Source organism: Genypterus blacodes, unplaced genomic scaffold, assembly GCF_046128005.1.
Source record: "Genypterus blacodes isolate CSIRO-AG114 ecotype Tasmania unplaced genomic scaffold, CSIRO-AGI_Gbla_v1 ptg000438l_1, whole genome shotgun sequence".
NCBI classification, from domain to species: Eukaryota; Metazoa; Chordata; class Actinopteri; order Ophidiiformes; family Ophidiidae; genus Genypterus; species Genypterus blacodes.
Genome location: NW_027467208.1, coordinates 2351038 through 2376497, shown reverse-complemented (window position 1 = coordinate 2376497; position 25460 = coordinate 2351038). Strand labels below are relative to the sequence as shown.

At 45.7% G+C, this 25460-nt stretch overlaps 2 protein-coding genes and 1 long non-coding RNA gene across 3 annotated transcripts; 2 read left to right on the top strand and 1 right to left on the bottom strand.

The window, feature by feature from the left end:
* The first annotated feature begins 1066 nt into the window (after positions 1 to 1066).
* On the top strand, positions 1067 to 7284 carry ccn4a (cellular communication network factor 4a). Its single transcript, XM_076139066.1, has 5 exons — positions 1067 to 1365; positions 3993 to 4281; positions 4970 to 5224; positions 5827 to 6020; positions 6112 to 7284. The coding sequence occupies exons 1-5, from the start codon at positions 1315 to 1317 to the stop codon at positions 6409 to 6411; spliced, it is 1089 nt and encodes a 362-aa protein (XP_075995181.1). The 5' UTR covers positions 1067 to 1314; the 3' UTR covers positions 6412 to 7284.
* On the bottom strand, positions 6807 to 18312 carry ndrg1a (N-myc downstream regulated 1a). The gene is made up of 16 exons (XM_076139065.1): positions 18189 to 18312; positions 14661 to 14738; positions 14384 to 14419; positions 12487 to 12592; positions 12046 to 12166; positions 11585 to 11647; positions 11420 to 11480; positions 11079 to 11165; positions 10943 to 10999; positions 10751 to 10854; positions 10605 to 10661; positions 10466 to 10517; positions 9973 to 10020; positions 9466 to 9501; positions 9082 to 9133; positions 6807 to 8405 (listed from the first exon to the last, which is right to left on the bottom strand). The coding sequence occupies exons 2-16, from the start codon at positions 14718 to 14720 to the stop codon at positions 8146 to 8148; spliced, it is 1200 nt and encodes a 399-aa protein (XP_075995180.1). The 5' UTR covers positions 14721 to 14738; positions 18189 to 18312; the 3' UTR covers positions 6807 to 8145.
* A 308-nt stretch (positions 18313 to 18620) lies between these two features.
* LOC142989523 (uncharacterized) lies at positions 18621 to 24675 on the top strand. Its single transcript, XR_012960696.1, has 2 exons — positions 18621 to 18948; positions 22931 to 24675. It is a non-coding gene; the product is annotated as an uncharacterized LOC142989523 (long non-coding RNA).
* Positions 24676 to 25460: the final 785 nt, after the last annotated feature.

Below are 25460 nucleotides of genomic sequence, written 5' to 3'. Positions count from 1 at the left end.
TCTTCTCTCTCTTTTCACTCTCTCCTCTCTCTCTTCTGTCTCTCGGTGGCAGCATAGTTGTGCCATCTGTGCGGCCTATATCTGATTTCTGCTCAGATTTATATTTTCCCAGTCAGGACAGCGGCAAGTGTGTTGAGACTCGTTCTTCCACTTCTTCTTCTTCACCCTGACCCCGAGGGCTTTTTTCCGTCTGGGTAAAGTGCAGCGTGGAGTGGAACCTCCCGTGTGTCGTCTGAGAGGAGACACGGCCAAATTTCCAGGACAATGAAATAAAAGCATAGGAGCAGCAGACTGACACAGATGATGTCATTGTGACTTATACTGAAACATCTGTACGCCAGACACAGCTCAGGCCTTAAAAATAGAGAGATGGATGTGTAGGTGAGCAGGTTATCAAACTCCTGATCGCCTGAGCTCAGATCAGATGAGGTGAGATTGGATGAGAGGTTATGAGAGTAATTGTACAACATAGCGCCAAAATCAACACAAGACTCAAAGAGCAACACGTAGAAACTGTGTGAACTACGTGTAGAGAGCTGTGAAACAACAGCTGCAGTGTAATAAATTCAGTTAAGCGCCGTGTTTGCTCTCTGAATCTAATCTATTCATTTATGTGCAAAGAAAAGGAAAATGGCAGTTTTAGACTGTCTGCATATTTCTGACTCTTGCCCTTTCTGGCAGTCAGCATTGCATATAATACATTGCTTTTTTTTTTTTCAAGAGTCCTCCAGTAATAAACTTGAGACATTGTAAACATGACGAATTTTCATTTGATCGATATGCAATCACCCCCTGGGAGGGACTTTCTCAGGGTAAGGACAGTAACTTATTATCTTAGCCTTTTAATTGCAACATCTAGACAGTCTAAGAAACAGGCTTAATTTGAGGGAACCTGGAAGCCCCCTTAATCATGCATTTTCATTTCTTTTCAGTTTATAGTGATCAAGTGGTTTTGTGGTGCGTTCAAACCTGCAGCTGTGCATCAAGCCTCCACATGAAGCTGGAGTGTGAGCGGGTTCCATCATGGGTGTGTGTGTGTTGGAGTTTGCAGACACGCCCTGAGCAGCGGGCTCGCCAGGACCTAGAGGAGGAGGAGGATCTAGTGAGAGTGGAGCAGAGGGAAGAGGAGAGACGCTCCGCAGTGCGTGTGTGTGACTCTTTCAGGCTCGGAGGGATGCGGACACACACGGCGCTGCACCGGCATGACAGCGACGCCACCGGGATGGAGCTCAGCTGCAGAGAGAGACGTGTTTAGCGTGTTTTGATCCACGGGACTCGTTCTGGATTCGATGCATTTGCAGTTCCTGTCCAGTGATGAGTTCCTGGCTCCTGGTGTGGATTCTAACAGCAGCCGGGATTCAACAGGTGGGAACAGGAAACTTACTTTAGGACTTTGCTGCTTTCGTTCTCAGAGTGTGAACTGGGATCAGACGGTGTGTTAGAACACCAAATAGAAAAGTTTAGAAAAGTCATGAACAATGATTATTATTCACATTTTATATAATTTTACAGCAATTTAAATCATTTGGGCGGTTTTTATTTTCTTTCATCCAAATGGTTAATTGGAAAAATGAAAGTTTATAGTGCGTAAAAATAGAGAAAAACTAATTATATTTAACTCACAATGTTGATATTTAGAGGTTCACAGTACGATAGTTTTCAATTATTAACATTACTATTATTATATTCAACCATACATTTCCCTTTAAATCTCTTTTTAATCTCATCTAATCAAGGAGTCATCACTCTGAATGATACGGAGGAGAAACAGGCAACTTGCTCTCATTCGTTGTATAATACTGCCTCCCAGCGGTTGCTTTGGGAATAGCAGCCTATATCAACGCGAACACTTAATATTAAATACATCATTGTCATATAAAACGTGATCTGCTGTTAAATTATAATTTGAAGCCTCTGTGTGTGTGTGCAGTATAACAAAGGCTGTTATTATGATCTGATGCAAATTAAAATAAAATAAAATCTATACATTACTTTACATTATTATGATAGTTTTAATTGAGAAATAAGAAAAATAGTCTGTTTAATTATTCAAGATTGTCAAATTCGTTTTAAAAGTTTTGACTTTTTTAGCCAAATTGGAATTCTACAAAGGCAAAGAGCGCTTATCAAGTATTCTCCTGGAAAAAGCCTGAACCTTCCGTGGGTCATGAGGTTGTAACCACAATCAGACAGGAGCAAAAGATCAAACCGGCCAGGAAATGAAACCCATCAGTCCACGTCACCTCTGAAGTCCACACTCATTAGATGGCCGACACCAAAGCATGACACCAGACGATGAGACGGCAGCTTCAACACTTACATGACACAAATACAAACCTCAATTAATGAGGTCGCTGAATCCTTCCAGCTGACTTATCGGCTGTTCTGCTACATTATAAAGCTTCCTGACGTTGATGAAACACTTTCTAAATACCATCATGCTGAATTTAGTTAGCGAAGATAAATGATTTCATGGCTTGTGATTGTGTTAAAGCTTCCCCATGTTTTCATAATTAACTTATGGAGCCCTGCACCACCTCTGTGCTGCTCTCCTCTCTTTGTCAAAGTGACAGACAGGTTCTGTGCTGATTCTTCTAAACAATTAGCCCGCTAGCTGCAGGCTGAATTAACTCTTCTGAAAAATGGCTCAGTGGCACAGCTGTGATTAAAGCTCATTTATCTGCATTAGCTTTCTACACACACACACACGCAGCAGTTATTAATATGAGCATTAATCCGCCGAAGTGCTGTGCACAAGCTCGGGGAGACGACACAGAGCGCGCCACACATAAGATGATTAAGCGTGTTTTCGCACAATTAATTGCAGATTAAGTGTTCATGCAGGCATCTGTGTGTGTGTGTTATTCATGAATATGTGCACAACATACCGTAGTTCCTCCAGTCAAACATCTGATCCCATCCCCAAGTCAGGCAGTAATGTGTTAATGAGGAATGGCAGTAACTGCTGGAACTTCTCTGTGTTTTAACCCTCATTGTTTGATTTTGCCTGCATGTGAGATGAATGAATGAGCACCTAAGGGGCCTACAGACGGTTTGCAGAGCATTTTCCCTGCAGTGACAGCCTCTTCCTCCTCGCTGGTACAAACTGGATTGATTCTCAGTTGTAGAAACCAAAGCAACAGAACATTGGAGACCTTTTCCTGGCATACAGATCCAGCTGGATTTCATTTAGAGTAAAAAAAAAGGGCTCTTTGTTGTCATAAACACACACCGAGCTGTCATGCGGCCACGGTCCAACACTAAACTAAAGTCTTGGCCTGATAATGTTCCCTCGTGGCCGCCGTCAGAGAGAACATCTGCTCTGAACTTCACTCACGCTGACCGCATCTCTGTGGACTTGAGACCAGGACACAAGTGTTGTTCCGTCTCCTCTGTGTCTTTGTAACTCGTTCCCTTCCCCCAGCGTCCGCTCTGATTGCACACCTGGACATTGCAGGACAGAGAGACTCTCTTAAAGCGACCTCTCCCAAGATTGATCCTCTCTCTTTGGCCCTTGCATGTTGTTGTTAGGGAGTGTTCCTCATCTGAGACTTTGCAAATACACTTGACTTCACTCTGAATTTGTAAGAGACCACAGATTGAGCAGAAATAGTTTTGCAACAGATTACTTTGCAGATTTTGGTTGTGATGATGATCCGAGGTGTAACCTAGATACAAGGATAGACGTGTCATTGATGTAATCAGATTATATCCCAAGCCTGTTTAATCCTGTTATTCATCCAGATACTTTCCTCAAGATGTCAGCCAGCCTTTTTTGTGTTTCTCCGCTCAGGCAGAAGTGTCTCAATAAAGGGTGTGAGATTTCTTGAATCAGGCTTAGCAGAGGCTGATGTGAAAGAATGTTGGATTAGTGATATTAAGAATATTACCTTGCCACAGGGGGTCAAAGGTCTCTCATGCAATATGTTGTGGAATTTTGATTCTGCTCACAGGGAGAAACATGTGACTGATTCTCTCCCTCTCCCCTCCAGGCCTACTCCCAGAATTCCACTGCGATGCCACCCGCCGCGGCCGTGACGCCCACGCTGGTGGACTCGTACAACCGGACGCAGTACTGCAAGTGGCCATGCGAATGTCCCAAGGTCGCCCTGTCTTGCCCCCTTGGGGTGAGCCTGCTGATGGACGGCTGCGACTGCTGCAAGGCCTGCGCCCGGCAGGTGGGCGAGGTGTGCAACGAGGCGGACACCTGCGACTACCACAAGGGGCTGTACTGTGACTACAGCTCAGACAAGCCTAGGTACGAAAAAGGAGTGTGTGCATGTAAGTGTTACCAAACAAATTCACCTCTATGTGTTTGTTCACTTTATGAGAGGGAAACGGACGGAAACAGATTGTGCTTTTTGTGATTTTATCTGATGTTTACGTTCACACAGACACACAGTCACACAGTCACACAGAGTGGAAAACACACCTGAGTAATGTGAAACACACCAGACATCCATATCTGATGTGAACATGATGTCACACACCTTTACACTGCATCACTGCGGCCTGGAGCCTGAGGTTAATCCCCCTTAATCTAACCCGAATATTCCAGATACCTTTGACACTATTGCGTAACTCACAAGGAATCTGAGGAATCTGTAGGAATCAAGACAGGCGCCCTGGCCAATCCCCTGGTTTCGAGGCGTGTCTCCATAGCAACACTCTGGGTTCATCTGCAGGCCATAGAGTGATGTAAACTAGCTCGACATTTACAGATTAGAGGAGGATGAAAACGGTCTCATGCTGATTTGACCCACAGTAACATTCTAATGATATCAGATCAACACAGAATGATCCAGATCCAAATCCACAGCTTTGTCACTTTTTGCTTAGTTTCAGTCCACTCTTCATTTGATAAACTATGTTGATACAAATAAAATGCAGACTTTGACTAATTATTGTAAGTCTTTGCTTTGTATTTTTCTGATTTGTGTGATATGTCCTCGCCCTCCCTCTCTGCCAGATATGATGGGCACGGGCTGCGAGCATGACGGCATCATCTACCGCACCGGGCAGAGCTTCAAGCCCAGCTGCAAGTACCAGTGCGTGTGTGTGAACGGGGCCATCGGCTGCGTGGCTTTGTGCGCCCACTCGCAGCCCCCAAGGGTTTGGTGCCAGAACCCACGCCGGGTCAAAGTGCGGGGTCAATGCTGCGAGCAGTGGATCTGCGAGGACCCCAAAAAGGAGCGCAAGACGCCACCGAGACACGCGGTGGACGGTAGGACGCCACTCATGGTCACTGTGCCTTAAAAGGAGCATTACGTGATTTCGCATTCGCTTACATTACACTTGAGAATATTTTAAGCTCAAATTTCCTGCAGTCAGTGTTGTGATTATAGTTTGAACTCTAGGAGGATCATGTTTGGGGCGTGTGTGTGTGTGTGTGTGTGTGCACAGGGACAGGCCAATCCTTTCCTGTGGAAGCCCTCACACTGTTTTTGGGTCACGTCCAGTTTCCAGTCATTTACTCCAGCGGCACACACACACACAGAGTCACAGAGATGGAGATCTCTTTGTCCGAGACTCAAATAGGATCCGGTCTCACAACGCAACTTAAAGAGCGAGAGTGAAAACAGAGACGGCACGAGGGGAAAGCAGAGCTCGTTTGTTTGTCACAGGGGAGAAAGTTCAACATTTAGTGAGAAAATCTGACTGGAATGTGTGTGTGTGAATAAACAAAGCGATCCATTGAAGTCAGGGTGGCTCAGTGTCGAACAGCCTGTTACACATATTATATTATATTACATTACTCCAGTATAAGTGCTTGTGTCAGCGTGTACCAAATATACACTAAACACTCGTCTGCCTATGTGGATCCAGTTTTCCCAGCTGAGACCCGGAGCTGGCACAAAAACTGCATCACCCAGACCACCGGATGGGGCCCCTGCTCCAGGACGTGTGGCCGGGGTGTGTCGCTGAGGATCTCCAACGTCAACGAGCAATGCGAGATGGTCCAAGAGTCCCGACTGTGCAACCTGCGGCCCTGCGAGGTCGACATCACCAAGCACATCAAGGTAAACAACGCAGACACGCCTTCAAACCCTACAAGGCAAACAAAAAACAGGAAACACTGTCAAGCTTCATTTTCCTCTTCCTCCCATTCAGCCCGGGAAGAAATGCCTGAACATCTACAGGGAAGATCAGCCAAAGAACTTCACCATCTCCGGCTGCATCAGCACCAAGCCGTACCGGCCCAAATACTGCGGCGTGTGCACGGACGAGCGCTGCTGCATCCCGTACAAGTCCAAGACCATCGACGTGGAGTTCGCCTGTCCCAACAGGATTGGATTCACCTGGAAGATGCTGTGGATCCAAGCATGCTTCTGCAACCTCAGCTGCAAGAACCCCAACGACATCTTTGCCGACCTGGAGAGTTACTATAGTTACCCAGAGATCATGAACTAAGAGCATCCTGACTGTTCTGACTTCTCTTTTATGTCGTGTTTCGTTGATGTGTGGGTGATTTTATACAAACTATTTACTGAATGATTTATTTCCTATTGGAAAATGTGTAAATAAATATATAGTGTATATATAAATATCTATATTTATGTTTCCAGGATGGATTCATAAAGCATGTGGTGCTTAGAAAACATTGTAAGGATTGCTTTGTAAATGATTATATCCCTTAGACAACAGTGTGAAGTATTGAAGGCTTAAGTTATTGATATAGAGTTTGCATATGAGATAACTCAAAACAAAAGAAGAGCTGAACTTGGATGATATTTTCTACAAGTCTCACGATGGACTGAGGTGCCTAAGAAGACGCGTACCTGAACGCACCACGACAGAATCAGAGCTCAGTTACAAGTTTTTTTATTGTCATTTTTTTAATAAATACAAACTGTTATGTCATTTTAATGCTTCTCTACAGCATTAGACGGTTTGTGCATCGCATCTTTACAAAGCTATATATGTGTGTATGTGTATGCGTGTGTGTGTGTGTGTGTGTGTGTGTGTGTGTTCTACAAAGGGTTGCTGTAGTGCAAGTACAATAGGGGAGTGGAGGCTCTTAAGGGGTTAAAGCTCTATATCCTCATGTTATAGGTGGGACCTTCCACTCACCCAAACATCCAGCACACAGGAGCGTCGCCTCCACAGAGGGAACGTTTCCATGGCACATCCTTGTTCCATTGTGCTTGATTGCATAGAAATTATTGTATGAAATGCAAAAATAATAATAATTGTCGAAGCCAGGATCCATTAATAAAGCATACAAGGTAAAAAGCATCTCAGTTTATGTTTTCTTATTTGGATTAAGGACAAAGACGTCTTATGGGAATGTTGTAAAAAGGAAATCTGTCATCATTTAATTCCTGAAAGGATTTAAAAAGTTGTATTTCACCAGTAGATCGATTCAGAACAGAGACAGATCAGGTTTGGAGGAAACAACATTGGCAGAATCCACAAACCAAACGGAGCAACAGTATCTGGTGGGACACGGTTTACACGTGACGTCTGTCCCTTCATCTCAGAGACACATGGTCGCTTACGGGGCAAACCCTCGTCTCGACACGTCCGAGCGCTCCTAACGTACAAACACGCCCGACACGGGAAACACACAGGAAGTGATGCAAAGAATTACAGAGGAAAAAAAAGTCATTTACAGTCAAAGATACAGAGAAAGCTGCGTCAATGAAGTAACAATTATAGAAAACAAAACAAAAACAGGTTGCAGGAATGTGGAAATTAAAAACCTTTTTTTTTTTTTTATACATAGGAGAGATTAAAGAGAGATACGAGTAGAAGCTGGTGAACTGGGCGCCACAGCTTTCTCCCAATATGCGGCGCCCCCGTCAATGCTGCGCTGCCTCCAACTAACTCGCCTGCCTGACTCAGAGCTCGACTACGCTTCAGGAATGTGGTGAAGTCGCTCACAGCGACGACGCAATCATGTAACTTTAGCCACGAGGACGTCACTTTAAAAAATTGGGACCTCCCAGCAGCGACGGATAGTTTGGGAAGTCAGGTGAGTGACTGTTGTCTGAGAATATCTCAATGTCCCTCTCTTCTCATCAGTGTGTAGGGGGTGAGTGTGTGTGTGTGTGTGTGTCAGGTTGCGGTTAGAGGCAGCGCAGCACAAAGCGAAGGGGACGCCTGAGAGGTTTCAGGTTCTGTCTGGAGAGCCGATGTCGGGATCTAGCAGGACACTTCGGCGGACTTGTGCGCGCCCTGGTCCACGCTCGCGTTGGCCGTGCCGTCGGCGGCAGGTGCGTCTGTGTGGGCGTGGCCCCGCTGAGCCTCGGTTGTGTGGCAGCGGCTGCGGCCCTCGTTGGTGTGCGAGCGCGAGCGGTTGCCCTCGTGGGTGTGCGAGCGTGAGCGGTTCCCTTCGAAGGAGGTGATGCTGGTGCCAGAGGCGGTGCGGGAGCGGACCAGACGGGTCATGCTGGCAGCCGGCACTGAGGAAGAGGAGGAGGAGGAGGAGGAGGAGCAAGTCTTTAGTGAACACTGGATTCAAACTTAAACATTAAATACTGCTGCATCAAGTGAAGTCGTGTTTTTTTTTTGTTATGAGACTTTATCGTTTAGTGAGTTACATCTACTTTGAGCTTTGTGTGAATGCTGCATATCAACAATCATCTTGACTAAGGCTGCATATTGGTCATTGTTCAACATTTTCAAGTATAAATTAGTAGTGTGCGTGGGAATATTTTCGTTGGAGTGGAAACACCGAACTTTGACATCTAGTCCTCATCTCTATTCCTCCTTTGTTGTTGCGAGTTCCCGTTCCGTCCAAACGCCGGCTGAGTGAGCACATGACTCATTCATTCGCTAACAGCTCAGGCTGTGTGGTGCTGAAGCTCCTCATGTCGCCACAGGGGGGCAGACAAAGGCCTCTGTGCAGACTGAACTCATCCTCAAGATTCCACACTGAGGCCACAACTGGCCACCTCAGAGTGAACGTGCTGAGGTCTGCAGTGTGCATGGAGGTGCAGAGATGCTGCATGCGCCTGTGTGTGTGTGTGTGTGTGTCTATGTCTATGTCTATGTCTATGTGTGTGTGTGTGTGTGTGTGTGTGTGTGTGTGTGTGTGTGTGTGTGTGTGTGTGTGTGTGTGTGTGTGTGCATACTTACTGTAGCCCATTCCCTGGATGAAGTACTTAAAAGCTTCCGTCAGCTTGGCAGGCTGCAGAGAAAGAAGACGAAGAGGAAGATAATTATTCCTCTTGTCATTAATAATCACTAATAAGTGTTGACATAATATTGACAGACTCAGAGTCTCCAGCAGCTTTGAGCCGATATGTGACAGCTGTGATGAGCAGGTGCTGCAGGTTGGAGGATTACACACTGTTCAGGTCTGCCTCTCTCTCTCTAATGCTCTTAGGTGCAGCCTTCTTACGCCGCCCGTGCCTCCAACTGACCCTCCACTGATTATCAGTCCAACCTGCAGCAGTGCCTCTACCAGCTTCCTCTTTCTATGTCTCACACACGCGCGCACACACACACACACACACACACCTGGTCAACCTGGGGCATGCCTCCGCAATCCGCCATCTGGAGAGAGAGAGAGAGAGAGAAGAGGGGAAAACACAAAACACAGCCATTAGCATGTAGCACGTCTCCTCCTGCACAGTCACACGGTTGTAGACTCGCACCATTAACCCCATTACACTCCATAAGCCCCACTTGAACACGGCGAAACACGCCGTCCCCAGCGAGCTCGGCCCCGCCAATCAGTGTTCCACCAGACCCTGGACTGTTAACCCCAATAAAACCTCCCCATTTTAGCTCCAACGGCCGCTTAGTTTCAGTTGTGAGCGATAACGGGCCGCCGTCGGCCACGGCAAGTAGGTCAGTCGGAGCAGATTGCGGGGACTTGCGTATGCAGGTCCACTCTGAGGACACGTTCAGCTGTCCTAAATCTGGTTAATATGTCACCCAGTAAATGCTGAGCCACTGGAATCTTATCAGCCAGCGTCTTGCCATCAATGCTATTATTAATCTGAGCCAGCCGGGCTTAGGTACCTTCAGCAGCGTCGTCTTGGTCGGGTCCAGCTTGGTGTTACACTCAACCTGCGGGCATAAGAATAGAGATAGATCACGTATAAGGCAAACAAACAAACAAACAAACAAGGAGGATGTAATTCACACTAATCTTCTAACTACTTTGTCTAATTTTTTGTGGGGAAAACGTTCCTTTCCCAACTTTGTGTAAACTGCTGTCCTTAAGTGTTTTGTTTTAAAAGAGGTAACAGACTGTAAGACACGCCTGACACAAGTTAACTGGTTGACTTCCCTGCATCAATTTCACAAGATTATGTTTTTAAGGTCATGTACGTCCGAACTGCGTTGCTGACATTGTTTTTTTCCGGAAGTTGCGGAATTCTGGAGGCCCTGGGCCGAGATAAAGGTCAAACATTTTCTGGATTCCTAATAATAATGCAGGGCTCAGTAAGGGTCCAATCAAAGGTCTACAGATCTGCTATGTGAACGGCTGTGGGTTTGAGCCTGAACTCACCACGGCCTCCACAGCAGGAGAGCTGTCTCCAACCACCAGCAGAGAAGGACACCTGGAGAACAAAGATGGAGTAATGAGAGTCGGGCAGACATTATAAAGGTTTGTAGTTTGACTTTAGCAGTTTGCTTTGCTCACTTACTTGAGGGTTCTGACGTTGCTTCCAGGAATCGGCCTCTCGATTTCAAGATCTCGCCGACTGCAAACACATAAATTCATGATGTAAGCCCCCTCAGACATTCCACTTGTTACTACGCGTGTTCTGCATGCGGGCTGGGTTTCCTCTACCTTTCGTAGGACTTGATGAAGAGATGCAGGTTAAAGGAGTTCATGTCGTTGATGATGTGGTGGCGGTAGGTGGCGATCAGGTCCTGGTTGTGGTGGATCTCCTCCTGCGGCCACACAGACAAACAAACGGTTACATTGGCGGAGACCATCTCTGGTGTGGCAAGTTGCGACGGTATGGAACGGGGAACGTACCTTTCCAAAGAGGTGAGTGATGATGGTGTCGGGGGCGTCGTGGGTCCATCCGTGAATCTGGAGGAAGAAGCAAAGACGCCGTTTAGTTTTCAGTCCACTTACTGTGATTCTAAGACATTCTGCTGTTGTTGTTTACCTTGTGAGCAGCCCAGTCCATCCAACCTTCAGCACACGGGTTGATGTTGATGAGCATCAGACCCTCCACCATGTTGGGATAATCCAGCTGTAAAAGACACACACACACACACACACACACACACACACAGAACTTAAAGGTTGTCTGGCCTTTCAGCGTGGACGCAGTGAGACACCGGCATTCCAGAGGCTTTGAAGGCTCAGAGGGCTGAAGGCATTAAGCCGTGTTGCTCTGCCAACATCAGCGGAGAAGCAGGAGAACATTAACCACCTCAACTAATCTGACATTGATTAAAAAATTCTTAATTATTAAGCGTGATGAAGAGGGGGGGGGGAACTTACAGCGAAGCGGGTCAGAATGTAGGAGCCGGCGCCGAAGCCCATGCCGATGACGCTCTTCAGCCTGTCACCAGACAACCAGAGAGGTGGAGACTGTTAGAACATAAATAAAGTGCAACAGCTGGAGACGTCCGGAGAGACGAGGCACAAGGCAGCAGCTCAACTTACCCAAAGTGCTTTAGCACCAGAGGGAGGGTTTCAGGGAGCTGGTCCATGGTGGGGTACTCATACCTGAAACAGAAACACACACACACGTTACTTTGGCCTGACAACACACTTATCAGCAACATGACAAATTACTCACAAAATCTAATCAGTGAAACCTGTAACAGTCGTGTGTGTGTGTGGCTATCTACTTTACATCAGGTCAAGGTGGAGTTATCACATGAACAACCCTACCCACAATGCACTACGGTGTTCATTCACTTGTCTGTCGCCTTTCAAATTAGGTCGGCCCAGCAACATCAGAGTCCGGTCTACCTGAAGAGTCAAAGGTCGCAGACTGCCTGGCATAGATCGCCTGTGTTTGTTTGTCAATCTCTCTCTCGCTGTGTGTGTGTGTGTGTGTGTGTGTGTGTGTGTGTGTGTGTGTGTGTGTGTGTGTGTGTGTGTGTGTGTGTGTGTCTCACCCGGTGGAGAAGGTGTTTGCGCCCTCATGCTGCCCGGGGGCGTCCACATGACACACAGCAAAGTGCTGCATGATCTCATTCATGTCCTCGTGGCTGAAGAGCGTGTCCCAGCAGGTTTTGTCTGGTAAACAGAAGAGAGGAAGAACCAGATGAGCGATACTCGTCAGGGCCAGACCACATGTTCCAGGTGTGACCTCAGGAGACCCCCCAGAGACCAGTGTCCTATTCGTCTGTGTGGAATCTGTGGATCTTGGAATGTGTGTGAATTGCGAGATATGCAAGCCAGGACTTGAGGCGGTGTAATGGGATGGACCTCATAGTGTGAACCCGGTGACCCTGATCTAATCCCACTCAGTGCAGTAACGGGAAAGTGTTGCCGGCTTTACGTGCAGCGACGGGTGTTTAGCCTGGAACGACCTGAACAGAGGAGGCGGGGCTTACGGTTCAGTCCGATGTCGTGGAAGGTGAGGATGACGGGCCGCTCCCCCTTGGGAATCCCCTTCATGGTGCAGCGGACTCGTCCGTACGGAGTCTCCACATCGTGCTCCTGTAGAGACACAGAGGAAGAACTCACTCAGATGATCTGTGGGTTAAACTAATGTGACATTTCAGTAGAACAGAACAAAGTTTGCCAGATAAAACCGGTGGATCCACTTTTGTAACTTCCTCCAAGCGACCCAGAGAACATTTAAATACATCAGAGGGAAATTCTAGAGGAAATAAACTGAAGAAACAAGCAGATGGAATGAGGAAACCAAAATGGCTACAGCTGATTTCATTGAACCCAAACAATCTTCCATAACTAAACATCTTCCCACAGTCAGCAGCTCCCGTATTCTACACTGTAAACTCACATGTGTTTCAAGATCGGCAACGATCATTTCCACGTCGGAATCGTCCAGAACCATGTTTGCAGTCAAGGAGTTCAGCTCTGCTCGCTGATGCCGACGAGTGTAATCACGGAGGTGCTCGGCAGCTATAGATCCAATTGTGGCGATGCTTCTGAAGCGTGTTTGGCACCGCCGCGTCTGCCAGCGCCGCTTTATACTCCCCCCCCCCGCCCCCCCCGCTCGCCATAAGCCTCCGGCCTCCCATGGTGCCTTGCAGGCTGGTCAAAACAAGCTAATTCTAGATGAGGATATCCCTAAATTGGATCAGCCAATGTCAGACAGAGGGGCATCGGCTATGGAGATGACATGATGAGTAAGTGTGTGTGTGTTTGTGTGTGTGTTTGTGTGCGATCAGTGGCAAAACATGTCCAGTGAGTTGATGACCTGAGCTGTTATTCAACAACATTTAGACTGAACACTTCCCCCTGCTGTGCCAAATCTCACCATCAGATTTTCATGTTTTAAGTGAATTCAAAGTGTATTTACACATCTCACCCAGACTCACAGGACTAATGTGCATTGTACCTATTTATTGTTCACTTTTGCGTGACATTCTGATCAATATAACATTTTTTGGGTCAGTATCTTTGTGTGGATCTTGTGACATCATAATAAGGCTAAAAGCTGTAAAAACAACAAAGCTGTCCGCCCCAAGGTGACATGAACGTTCAGGTTCTAAAGCCAGAGTTAACAGCCTGGAGAGTAATACCTGTTTACCACTCGTTATTTGTTACCGACACCCGAGGATTCACCGCATCTCTCTTACCGGCTGCTAATTCTGCAAAACACACTGGAGCACGTAGGCCTTCACGGGATAATCCTGGAGGGAGAGACACGTGTGTGTGACAGCGTGCACACGTGTCTGTGCGTGCAGACGACGGGTAAACAACTTAACTGGTGAAAACTTGAGGTCAACAAAGTGTGTTACAAGGTCACGGTAAGGGAATTGAGAAGGCAACACGGGTTCTGAACGGAAGTACAACAAGAACGTTTTCAGATGGGAGAAAAGGAGACGGACTTTGGTTTGGGCAGGAAGGAGTCAGGGTGTGACTCAGGTGTGTGTGTGCTGTCCAAGGTCCTGAGATAGCCATGGGGCTCAAGAACAGGGTGTGTGTGAGTGGGAGAGAGAGAGAGGAAAAGGAGGGGGGAGGAAGAGTCCTAGGTTGTCTTCTTATCTTACAAATGTTTCTGAAAGCGTTTCATCACTCTCATCTGCTGACCGAATTAACGGAGCCACAATTCGATTTTGGCCGTAACAACATCAGGGCCGGACGAAAGGTCATCGCCACGACGACACCGCAACAACCTACTGTGGATCCGATCCCTGAATATGTCCTTTCACACACACCACTAGATGGTACTAGATCAGCTGACAGGGTGAGACCCACACAGCCGAGCATCGCAGCTGGTTGGAACAATAAGCGGAGGATCTCTGGTGTCAGACGTACCTTGATCACGAGCTGCTGCACGGCTTCTCTCAGGCCCTGGAAGGCACAAAAAAACCAGGAATGAAAATACAGAACAAGCCCAATTACAGTGTAAAATGGGGTAATCTAATATCCTGAGGACGTCATTCAGTCTGAGGAGTGTGTTTTCATCTCCATAGGACCGCCCTCACACACTGGATTAACAGCAGAATCCTCCGTGTTATAGGAAAACAAACCTCCTCACAGAAAGACATCTTTTTCTAAACACTTCTTAGACTTCTTTGAGCCTCATACTCACAGCCAGATCCCGATCCCGATCCAGCAGGGCCTTGGATTCAACAACCTGGATGTCGTCCATGTCAAAGGGCAGCAGAGCCTGGGGGGCAAAGAGAGAGAGGGGGGGAGGGGTGTGGGGTTATTAGGGAGTCATTATTAATGCAGAGCTGTGGAATCTGCAGAACCTGTGGGAAAGTCTCATGCTCCTATAAAGGAACAGGGCCGTCCACATACAAGTGAAGTTACAGGAACCAACTCATTTAAAACGCTGTGAAAAGGGATGGATGGTTTTGTGAGGGATCACTTGAGGACACACACACACACACTCACGTACACACTGTACAGGAACATGCAGGGACTGGCACTGTGACCGCCGGCAACAACACCACCACAACAGGCCGCACCCAGAAACCACCCACAAAAGAGAGACAGACGACGAGACAAACAGACAGAGAGGACAGAAAGTCTCACATAGAGAGACAGACAGACAGACAGACAGAGAGACAGACGGGGCACAAACAAGGCAGATTCACATTCTCAGCTGACAGATGTTCCAGCAGAAGGGAACAAACTAGAATAGAGGAACTGTGTGTAATTGTCTGTCATACTTGGTTTGATTGTGGTTAAGCGTGAAGCGATAAAATGCAAGAGGGAAAAGAAGAAAAGTGAAGAGTTTAACTAGACCGGAGAGAGACAGAGCGAATAATGGCAGCAGAGGGAGAAGAACGACAGAGAGAGAGACAGAGAGAGAGAGAGAGACAGAGAGACAGAGAGGCTGAAGTGTCAGATTGTGCTGCGGGTGGTGTAACTGTGTTGGAGGAGGCAAGGAGGCTACGGCTGTGCATGCAAATCAAATTAGCGAGTCAAGAGAACACTTTGTCCACTGGCCCCGGCGGCTCCTGAGAGGCCACGGGCCTCCGCTCCACAGGGACCTTAGCACACACACACACACACACACACACACACTCACAGGAAGCCAAAGTTTCATGCATTGGCTGTGTTTGTCTCTGTTGCAGTTCCTGCGTGTGTGCTTGATCTGTTTTGTGCTCTTCTCTTTGTTTCTTTCAGCCTTTGTGCACAAACACACACACAGACCAGAAAATCCATCAACGTTACATCACACATCTAACGACAGAGTTTCTGTGTGGCCTTCAGACAAGGTGGTCTTTCAGCAGAGTGATTCATTACAGCTCAAATGTGGAGATGACAGGTGTTCAGATACACATACACACACACACACACATACACACACAGAGACACACACACTCCTCTGACTGGGAGAACAGAGACTGAAGCCAGCTGGATCTCACAATAGCACAGAGGAAGAGGAGTATCAAACAACAGGCTCTTTTATCTGCCGGGGCCAAGAGGACAAGAGATCAGCCCCCGTCACATTCCACAGCCATGTTCACAAAGACGATGTGACACAGAGCTACATGGGCAAGTTCAGACCGCAAAGACTGGGGGACAGACGCTTTGAGCATCAATGTGGAGGAATCCATTTGAGCCTACTTTCATCTGAGCAGTGGTCACATCACGGTCACCAAAGCAGAGAGACTGACTGAACCAGCAGAGCTCTGAGTGCTGAGCTAATGTTTCACCTGGCCAAGTAGAGCACAGGGAGGGAGGGAGGGAGGGGGAATGTTTCGATTCGACTCCACAGGAGCCTAATCCCGAGTGACAGGATGTGTGCAGCTACCTTGACTGGCTTATGCAACCATCACCCGGGTAAATTTGGAGTCCAGAGGTTTGTGTGTGTGTGTGTGTGTGTGTGTGTGTAGATGACTGGACTGGAATAATAATCCTGCATATACAACAATCATTTCCCCAGAGAGGGGTTTTTGTTTGCATTGCAGCAGGAGGCTTTTAAAAACCTAACTCACTTGGCGTGGCGTTCTTTGCCACACTCAGGCATTGTGTGCACAAGTCGGACCAGTTCCTACATGCATCCCTCCTTATCAACACTTCTGCTTTACTGAAAAGAAAAGGCATGCGGCGTGGAAAAAAACTAACTATTCAGTGAAACAGCTTGGGCTTGGCAGAAGCGACGACGTGTTATGCAATCGTCGGCAGGAAACGGGGGGGGGAGGAAACAGACAGCAGACGGGATGATCCAAGACGAAGAGTCCCAAATCAGCTGCATAGGAGAACACAGACGTACTTTGTGTGTGTGGAACAACAGGCTGGTAGATGATTTGGAGATAAAGATCTGCTGACTTGTCTATTGTTCATGTTGTTGTGAGAGTTTCAAAGCCTTTTTGGTGTGCATGCATGAGGTGAGTAGAAGACGGGGCTCTTATCGGATGAAGAGCAATTTTATCGACAGTAAAACGCAAGTGTGTGTCATTCCTGAAAAGCGGAACATCTGGAAATCCTGAGGTTTTAAGTGTAGAATAAAGTTTCTGCCACATTGTGCTGCACCTCTCTGTTTGTGGGGGAGTAGGAACACATGCACTGATGACTCCATTTTTAAAAAAGGAGCCACAATCAAATCCAGACCATGAAGCCGGTGGACTCCACATAGGTTTAACTCCACAAGAGCACAGCGTCCATCTGCAGAAACAATGATTGCTCTCCTAATCTTTGAGAAACTCGCTTAATCTGTCAAATCCCTGGTTGTGATACGAGCACAGCAGCAGGTCGGTGACAGTTACAGTAAACTGTGGCAGACCTACATTTTCAAACTGTAACCGATATCAAAACGTGGGCGTAAACATCACGAGTGGTGAGTAAGTGGAGTTCTGTGAAGTACTTTTTCAGATGATGTCGCAAGCTTTCCAACAGAAGTGAAAACTGGCATTTTTCCCCACATATGTGAACAATAAAGTATCTAAAGTAAACTACTAGACCTAGCTGCAGCGTGAGAGCAGCTCGGTGTGCAGATGTTATTTAGACAGCAGCCAGTTACTCTAGCCTGGTTTGGCATTACACCAATAATAAGTCAATAAACAGTATTTCCATATTCTGCTTTGGGTATTTGAACGCACCTTTGTCATGCGCATAAACTGGATTTGACTCGTTTTTGTTTGCTTTGCACATATTAAATGTAGGAACACTAACAATACAACGCTTCCTCCGTGTGTGCGTGTGTGTGGGTGTGTGTGGGTGTGCGCGGGTGTGTGTGTGTGTCATGTGTGAAAAGCACGCTAGGCTTCTGTTTACATGCCTCACTTACACTACTAGGAATGTCTCGCCTCGACACAGAAATACATTTCACATCCATATATCAGTGTGTATATCAGTAAAAACGTCGCCATTTTAAACAACCCTATATGTTTTTCTTATTCTAAAACGTAAAGAATTCCTAAACACTCAAAACCTGGATAGTCTTCCTCTGTTGCTCAGATTTGACGAATAGTGCTTCTTTTCATGTTAAATAACTTGTATAACAATGTTTATCTCGTTGATTTTCTCATTCATATATGTTTATATAGGCAAACGTGTCCAGACATGCTGCTGAAAAATCGCACTTGGCAAATAGAATCGCCCTACTTCCTTGTAAAAACTACATAAAACAAACACAAAGTCGTCGTTCGGAGCACAAACCTACCTAGTATTGATTGTCCTGAGATGAAAATCCTCCAAAAACTTTCGTAGTGAGACAAAAAAGTGTCAAAGTTGTCTTGTCCACAGGGTGAGGCGCTACTTTGTTTATGATGTGCACTGAGGGCGGATGTGTGCGGGAGTGTTATAAAGGCCTGCGGGTGCGCTGCGGCCCTGCCCACTTTCCCCGCTGCTGTCTGTCTATTGGGCCTCGGCGGCGGATTGATAAGGCGTCGTGACTCTTCCCACGTTTCAACTAAAACTAGCCAAAATAATTGATTAACTTTAATATATTGATTAATGAAAAGGCTATAAATCACCGTAATCTCAAACTGTTGCTGAAATACTTTTAGGAGAATGTTATGTATATTCATAACATTTCCTGTAGTGTCGTTACACTTTTCCACACAGTGTAAAACAAAAATGCTGATGCAACAACACCTGGGGGAGTGAAATGTCTAACTTCATCCCTCTATTTCCTGAGCTGTTATTTGGCCGATGGGGTGACATAGTAGATAGCTGAGAGGTGCTAATAACACAGCCGCCTCTCTCCACCATGTGCTGACAGGGTGTGGACTGGATTCTTGGCAGGGTTCTTTTGTTTTTTTTATTGTCAGAGGACTATAATTCATGTTCCTCTACCTCAGGAAAGTCATGGAGGTATTTTACTCTCGCAGTTCACATTTTAAGCATCTGTTTGAGTTTTCTTCTGCTCAGCGGCCAGGAATGCAGCCGGGCCTGCAACCTTGATACGAGGCCAAGAGGAGGTAAGTCTGTACAAAGGGAAGCCCTTCCCTCTCCTTGTGTCATACATGGATTTCTTTGATAGCACGTCTCTATTGTCTAATCAGAGTTTGGTTTTAATCAATCCACACATTCAGACTGACTCTGATGGCGCGGAATTGATACGTGGATGTGTCATCTGCCCACAATCCCCACTCTAATTGACACACTTCAGATATCTAATCTGATGTGTTGACCCCGTTCAATGGTCTCTTTGTGTTATGGTGCCTTCAAACAAGATATAGCTGTGATCAGACGTTTGTGTAGGTATGTGTGTACCAAGGTTTTACAAGTATGTTTGCCATTCCAGATCCTATAAATTACAGGCTACTACAGTGGAGGGATCCTGATGGAATTTTCCACACCTGCAGTAGTCATGTGCCTCACTGTTACACTGTGAATCTGCCAATAAGTGCTTGTATAGGGAATGACTGTGTGAAAGGTCCTTGTCAAGACACAATGGCCACACTGTGGGTTTGTAATGCGAGGCCCTCAATCGGAACACATTGGACAATAGCTGCATTCGAGGGGGAAAACGATAACCATTATGCTAATTTCAAGTCAGTCACTTTACTACACTGCAAAGTAAAAGAGTGAAAGTTACTGATAAATGGAATCCAAACAGAAAATATGCCTTTGTGGCCGTGTACAGTACAAAGAGAAAACTGTTTAACTTGGATTTCACTTTACAACTCCTGTGTCGGACAGAGATAGGAGGTTAGAGCTTTAGGGAAATGAAATAGTTTCAGTACAGCATATGTGGATCACAGTGTCTCAACACTTGATAAAAGCCAGTGGACTTTCACCGAACTGATTACAGTGTTTGAGGGAGCATCTGGCAGACGTGTTAAGCCATATTTTAAACCAAGGCGCATGCACATCAGTGGGGGCTAGGCATTAAATTGTATGGCTGCTCTGAGTTTAATCAGGAGAAACTAGATATATAAACAAGCCAAGACAAAGTTTGTCTTGTTCTAATAGTCTACTAGCCTAAGGAGAAGGACATTTTAAAACAAAGCTGTGGATCCATACAGGGTTCATTCAGTTGATGTGTGGATGATCACCAAGGTCATGGCCACAATCTGCTGTTTGCGGCGAGCAGGGCGCATAATAAACCAACCAAGGCAAGGCAGGACAAAGCTCGTTCAGTAATATCATTATGGCTGATTTCCTGACCCATATTTGTAACTCAGCCAGTATGTTTCACCACACATACTCTCTGCTTAACCAGATTTAGCCAGTCATGATCAGATGCAGAGTGATGCAATAGGATTGTAAAAGCATAAGGTGACTCAGAAACACATGACATGAATAAGTGTCGGTAAGTCACGTAGTTAAGTGTTTGTAAAGCGGTGTAAATGTCTGACCACTCCAGGGAGGTTCGTCCTGATCAGTCAATGAGCCCGAAAGATTAAAGTGGTGGCTTTGACTGTTGACTACAGGGTTAAATTTCTACACGCCTCGTTTAACATTAACAATGTAGAAAGTTATTTTCCAAGCCACCCAGTGTTAAAATAAATCATTAGATGCCGTTTGCAGCACAGTTTTGTTTGTTTTCTCGATCAGAATGCACACTAGTAGCACTATATGCAGCCTTATATAAACGGTCAGATATAGTCACGTGAGCACAAGTTGCAGCTGCATGTCAGTTCCCAGATAGTTTCCTTCACAACAATTCCTTGAAGCTCTGAGCTCATCTTAGCCAGATCGAACTCAAATGTGTTGTGTTTCCAATATCACCTCCTCCCAGCTCCACCAACAATGCTGGGGGGTCCTAAACAGCGGATGTGACATCACCCTGTCTGGCCAGACGGAGCCTGGGTAAATCATTTTTCATATTTGCAAAGCGGTGGAAGTCTGAGTGGTGCATACCGGGTGAGCACAGTGGGGACTGAATTGGTTCAAAACCACAATCCTGGGTGGCAGCTGGGGTGACACCTGATATGTGCAGGCTTATCGTCTTAATGTAAGAGTACACCTTTGCTCAGTTTCCCACATTATTTTGCCTCAATGTTTGTTCAAGAGGTGCTTGCATGTGCAGTTTTATGTGCTGCAGTAATCATCTGGCCCTTTAGGACATAATAAATCATTGTGGTAGTGTCAGCATCACAGAGGCCATGACTTTGACAGCTTTGGTGGGCTTTGGCGGAGGACGTCCTCAATATTTCCGTTGTTTTGACTGCTGTTTTGTCTTGCCGTCCCTGGTGAGCTTCTGATCAAGACTCAGAAGCCTTAAATTAAAACCCAACAGTCTGAAATCTTCATGGCCAGGTCATCAGTGAAAATGGCCTGGGAGACACTATTCCTGTGTTCTAGACCTTCCCTGCGGTCATTGCCGCACTTCTTTCGTCTCTGGACTTCTTTCGAGGAACTCTCTCCTATCCGTTAAATTCTGACCATTCTTCTCATTTTGCAGTTATATCCTAATCTCTAGCTACCTTTACAGATTTTTGTGCAAACATCGTAATCATTCCCTTGAGCACCCCTGCAACTAGCTTCTTTCATCCCAATGTTTAAATAAACTCATGCCCATAAACACCCAGACACCCAAACTCTTAATTGATGAATCTTGAATGTGACAGGTGATGATTGAAGCTCATTACAGGTCAAGCAACAGACAAACATTGCCGCCTTTATAGGCAGTAAAGTCAGTTTATTAGCAGCCGACTCAACTACTGGTTGTGGGTTCAAATTTCCGTCAGATTGACCTGTGTATCGATCGCCTCAATAAGGTGCAGGAGCTGCTGTGATAAGGCTGCCCTCGTTTCTCTTGATGTTGATATGGTTGTTACTGAGTGACGAGACAGACTGGGTGTAATTGTCACAGGTGTGGGGCGGTTCACGTTACACAGTAAAAGCCCTAAAAGGACATTGTTTTTAGATCCGTCAACACAGCTGAGCTAATTATCACATGGTTTAAAGACAACAGCTTGACATTTATAGGTCATACAGTAATATTTGATGTGTATTATTCAAACAAACAAAATATCAATATGTAGTGAAACATTCTCTCGCTATTTCAAATGTAAATGTACTAAAAATAAGGCCAAAAAAAAAGTTGTAACCTTTCTGTTTTCAATGGAAGCTATTTTCACATAAAAGTCACACAACCATGAAAGCCATAACCATGCTGGCAGTCAGCTGACACATGCTCAAGTGAGACCAACATGTTTGTCTAATTATTAAAGAGCGATTCTTGAAAAGACACAGATAACATTCTGTCCTTCCAAGGAGGGGGGACAGCCACAAGACTAGTAACAAATTGGTGTGTCCGTTCATTTGTTCACCTGGTCTAATCAATTACACAGAAAATGGGATGTACAATGGGAGTGAAGACTGTCCAGTGTGTAAATTAACCCCACAATTCCCCACAAAATCACTCCCTTCTGCCATGTGACCCAACATTACCGGCCTGTTGTCTGTTTGTTGCATAAGAAAACAAGATAAACAACCACCTAATCCTCTCAAAGCTGCTGCCACTCTTCACCATCCTCTCCATCATGGTGCTAATGACATTATCACCATCTCCAGGTTTAGACACACAGTGGACATAGATACTGATGGCATACTGCGATAGCAACCATGTGCCCGTGCCTGAACAAGAGCCACTCTGAAGGCATTCCTGAATCCAGACATTGGTTCTGTACTCAATTTTAAAGGATTCCTCCATTGCACGCATCCTTTGTCTTTGATCAGCAGCAGCAGAGTGCCACAGTGCAATTCCAGGTCCAGTATTGAGTGCCTTAGTTAAGAGCAATGGTAGGGAATTTAACATTACACACAGGAGCACCTGGGGAGGAATCAAAATGGAAACTCCACTCAAGAAGGCATTTGAACATGTCAAAATATGAATAATTTTTCTCTGAAACTGGGCCTGTCAGGAACAAGGCATTCCAGCAACAGGTCATTTCCTCAGCAGATAAAACTGGAAACTGCACCTAACCAGCTTCTGTTTTGATTCCTGAGGAAAACATCTGAGGTCAGCGTGACAGGACACGAGCCAGCCCTCGCATTCGACATGGAAGTGCCTGATGGATACTGACGCGTGTTTGTAACTCTAAAAACAGGTTCACTGAAGCATACAATGAATGATCCAGCTTTCATCATGCCGATCTAAATGAACCTGTGATGTATTGTTGGAGGTCTGTCCCTATTAAAGAGGAGATTTATGTCCTTGTTGTGTCACAGGTGGGGCTCTGTTCCCACACGTCCTCCATGCAGGACTACTAGCTGATGTAATGTGTTACAACAGGGTTTATATGTAAACAGTGGACAGTGTTGTTTGAAGTGATGAGAGAATAGCGAAGGAGGGAGTGGACGAGGAAGAGCTCAGGAATCACACACCAGTGGGAAGCATCAGACAGATTATGGGACAGATGTTAAGAGCCTCTGAGGAAAATGATTCCATAACACAGGCTGTTGTATTCTGGTAGTTTGTTAGTTATTGAAGGATGTTTGTTGTTTTGGCGGACTTTGTGTCCCCTGAGTTACAAATTCAGTCAGACAAGGAAAACCTACAGTTGATTAATTTGTAAACCATAACACTGTGCCATATTTTTTGAACAATTATTTACTATTTGTTAAGGGAAAAGTTCAAATGGGAGCATGGTGATATTGCTTTGGTAAATTACAGTGACTGAGTTTTGGTTAATAATTGGTAAAGAATTATTTTGAGCCTCAGATAGTGAAGCTGTTAATGTTTTTTTATTAACTTTCTATAGAGGATAAACAAACAGGACACGGGATAAAGGTACAAAGAATAATCAACAATATTGCTGCTGTAAATCAAAGGTCACTTCAACATTACCTGACAAGACAAACAATGAGTATTTGTTGGTAGTATTAAGTATTATGAAGTTCAGTTAGAATATGAATCAGGGGGGCTTTGTTTTCTTGCTCTTTCTCCTGATAGGACAGAATTTGAAAGTAGTTTTGGAGGAATATTCCGTGCGGTTTTGTCCGTGTGTGTGATATCCAACGTTCTGAGCAGAGCCTGAACGCAGCACAGCCATGCCTGAATGGACATGCCGTAATCATGACTCTGGGGTGACGGTGTGCACAGACGTGGGCGTTGCCTGGAAACGACGAGGAAGACGAGGGCGACGAGGGCGACGTGACTGCGAGGAGATTGTTTGTTTCACGCCTCGGGCACTTCTACACTTAAATTTCCCAAGAAAAAGATTCGGTGACGTGTTTGAGGACAATCATGCTCAATTACACACATCAGCACTTTGCAGTGTGTGTTTGTATCACGAGTACAATTATTTTTTTTCCTGCCAAGACGTGAAAATTCCTACTTTACAGGCAAAACTGCAATTTTAGCCTTTAAATTTGTTTTGTTTTTACAACTAACTAATGTAGTACAATTTTAAAATTGCACTTTTCCCCATAAATAGTGAATGAAAATACTATTACTGTCTATTTGAGTTTAATGTACCCGGTTAGTGGCCTCCTTTGTGAAAGAGAACAAAGACAATACAGTAAATAGATGAGAGGAAGTAAACTTGATGTCTTGATGCTAAAATTAGAAGAGAGTAGATGACATCAGCGCAGGATACCGTGGTGTCTCCTGGCCTACGTGTACAGTAAACAAGCTGAAAAACAAGTGTCCCCAGATTAGCCTGAAATAACACACACACACACACACACATGCAGGTCGAGAGGGAAGAACAAGGGGAGGTCGGACTATAACGAATCCAATCAACAAAGTACAACAAATGAGTGTGTCTGTGTGTGTGTATGTGCTGTAAACACACACATTAATCATTCACACTTAAAAGAGACATGTACAGGGAATCTAACTTCATACTGCGAATGGCCAGAGGACGGGATTTAATCCTTTCAAACTGTTTAGGTGAGAAGTTGTAAGACAAACAAACCTCAGTTTCAACACTCCTATGAAACCTGACAGGGCCAGAAACTGATCTCCTCCATTTGTGTCTCAATCCTGTATGAGTCAGTTGCTCATTCTCTCTTGAGTGACACCGAGACGCATATTCTGACTGTAATCTCTGTTGAGCAGTCACTGCAGAGAGGGAGGGAGAGAGGGAGAGAGGGGAAGAGATGGAGGGCAGAAGGGCCGAGCAGCAATCTAGGTCATCCATCTGCAATGCCACAGTGTGGAAGTATGTCGTGGGCTCACCGCGCCAAACGCTGAGTTCACCAAAACTCCTCTTCCTCGCCTTTTGTCCGGCCAAGTTCAGGTCTCATGATGGATCTCCCACACTGAACCACACACACACCACAAGGCTCAGACTTCTGCCTACCGTGCAAATTTATGGTATCGCACATTCTATCCAGTTCTTCACTTCATGATCATCAAAATTCCTGCATAAGTGGATCTCAAACCCTATTTACAGCCTCCATACCTGCTGGTGTGCATTATGAATGTATAATCTAAATCATAACCTTAATTTGAACCTAATATAGCAACAGTGTTTCCCCATGCACCCTAGTTGAATAATGGTTGAAGGCCTGAAATAGAAACACTCCATTG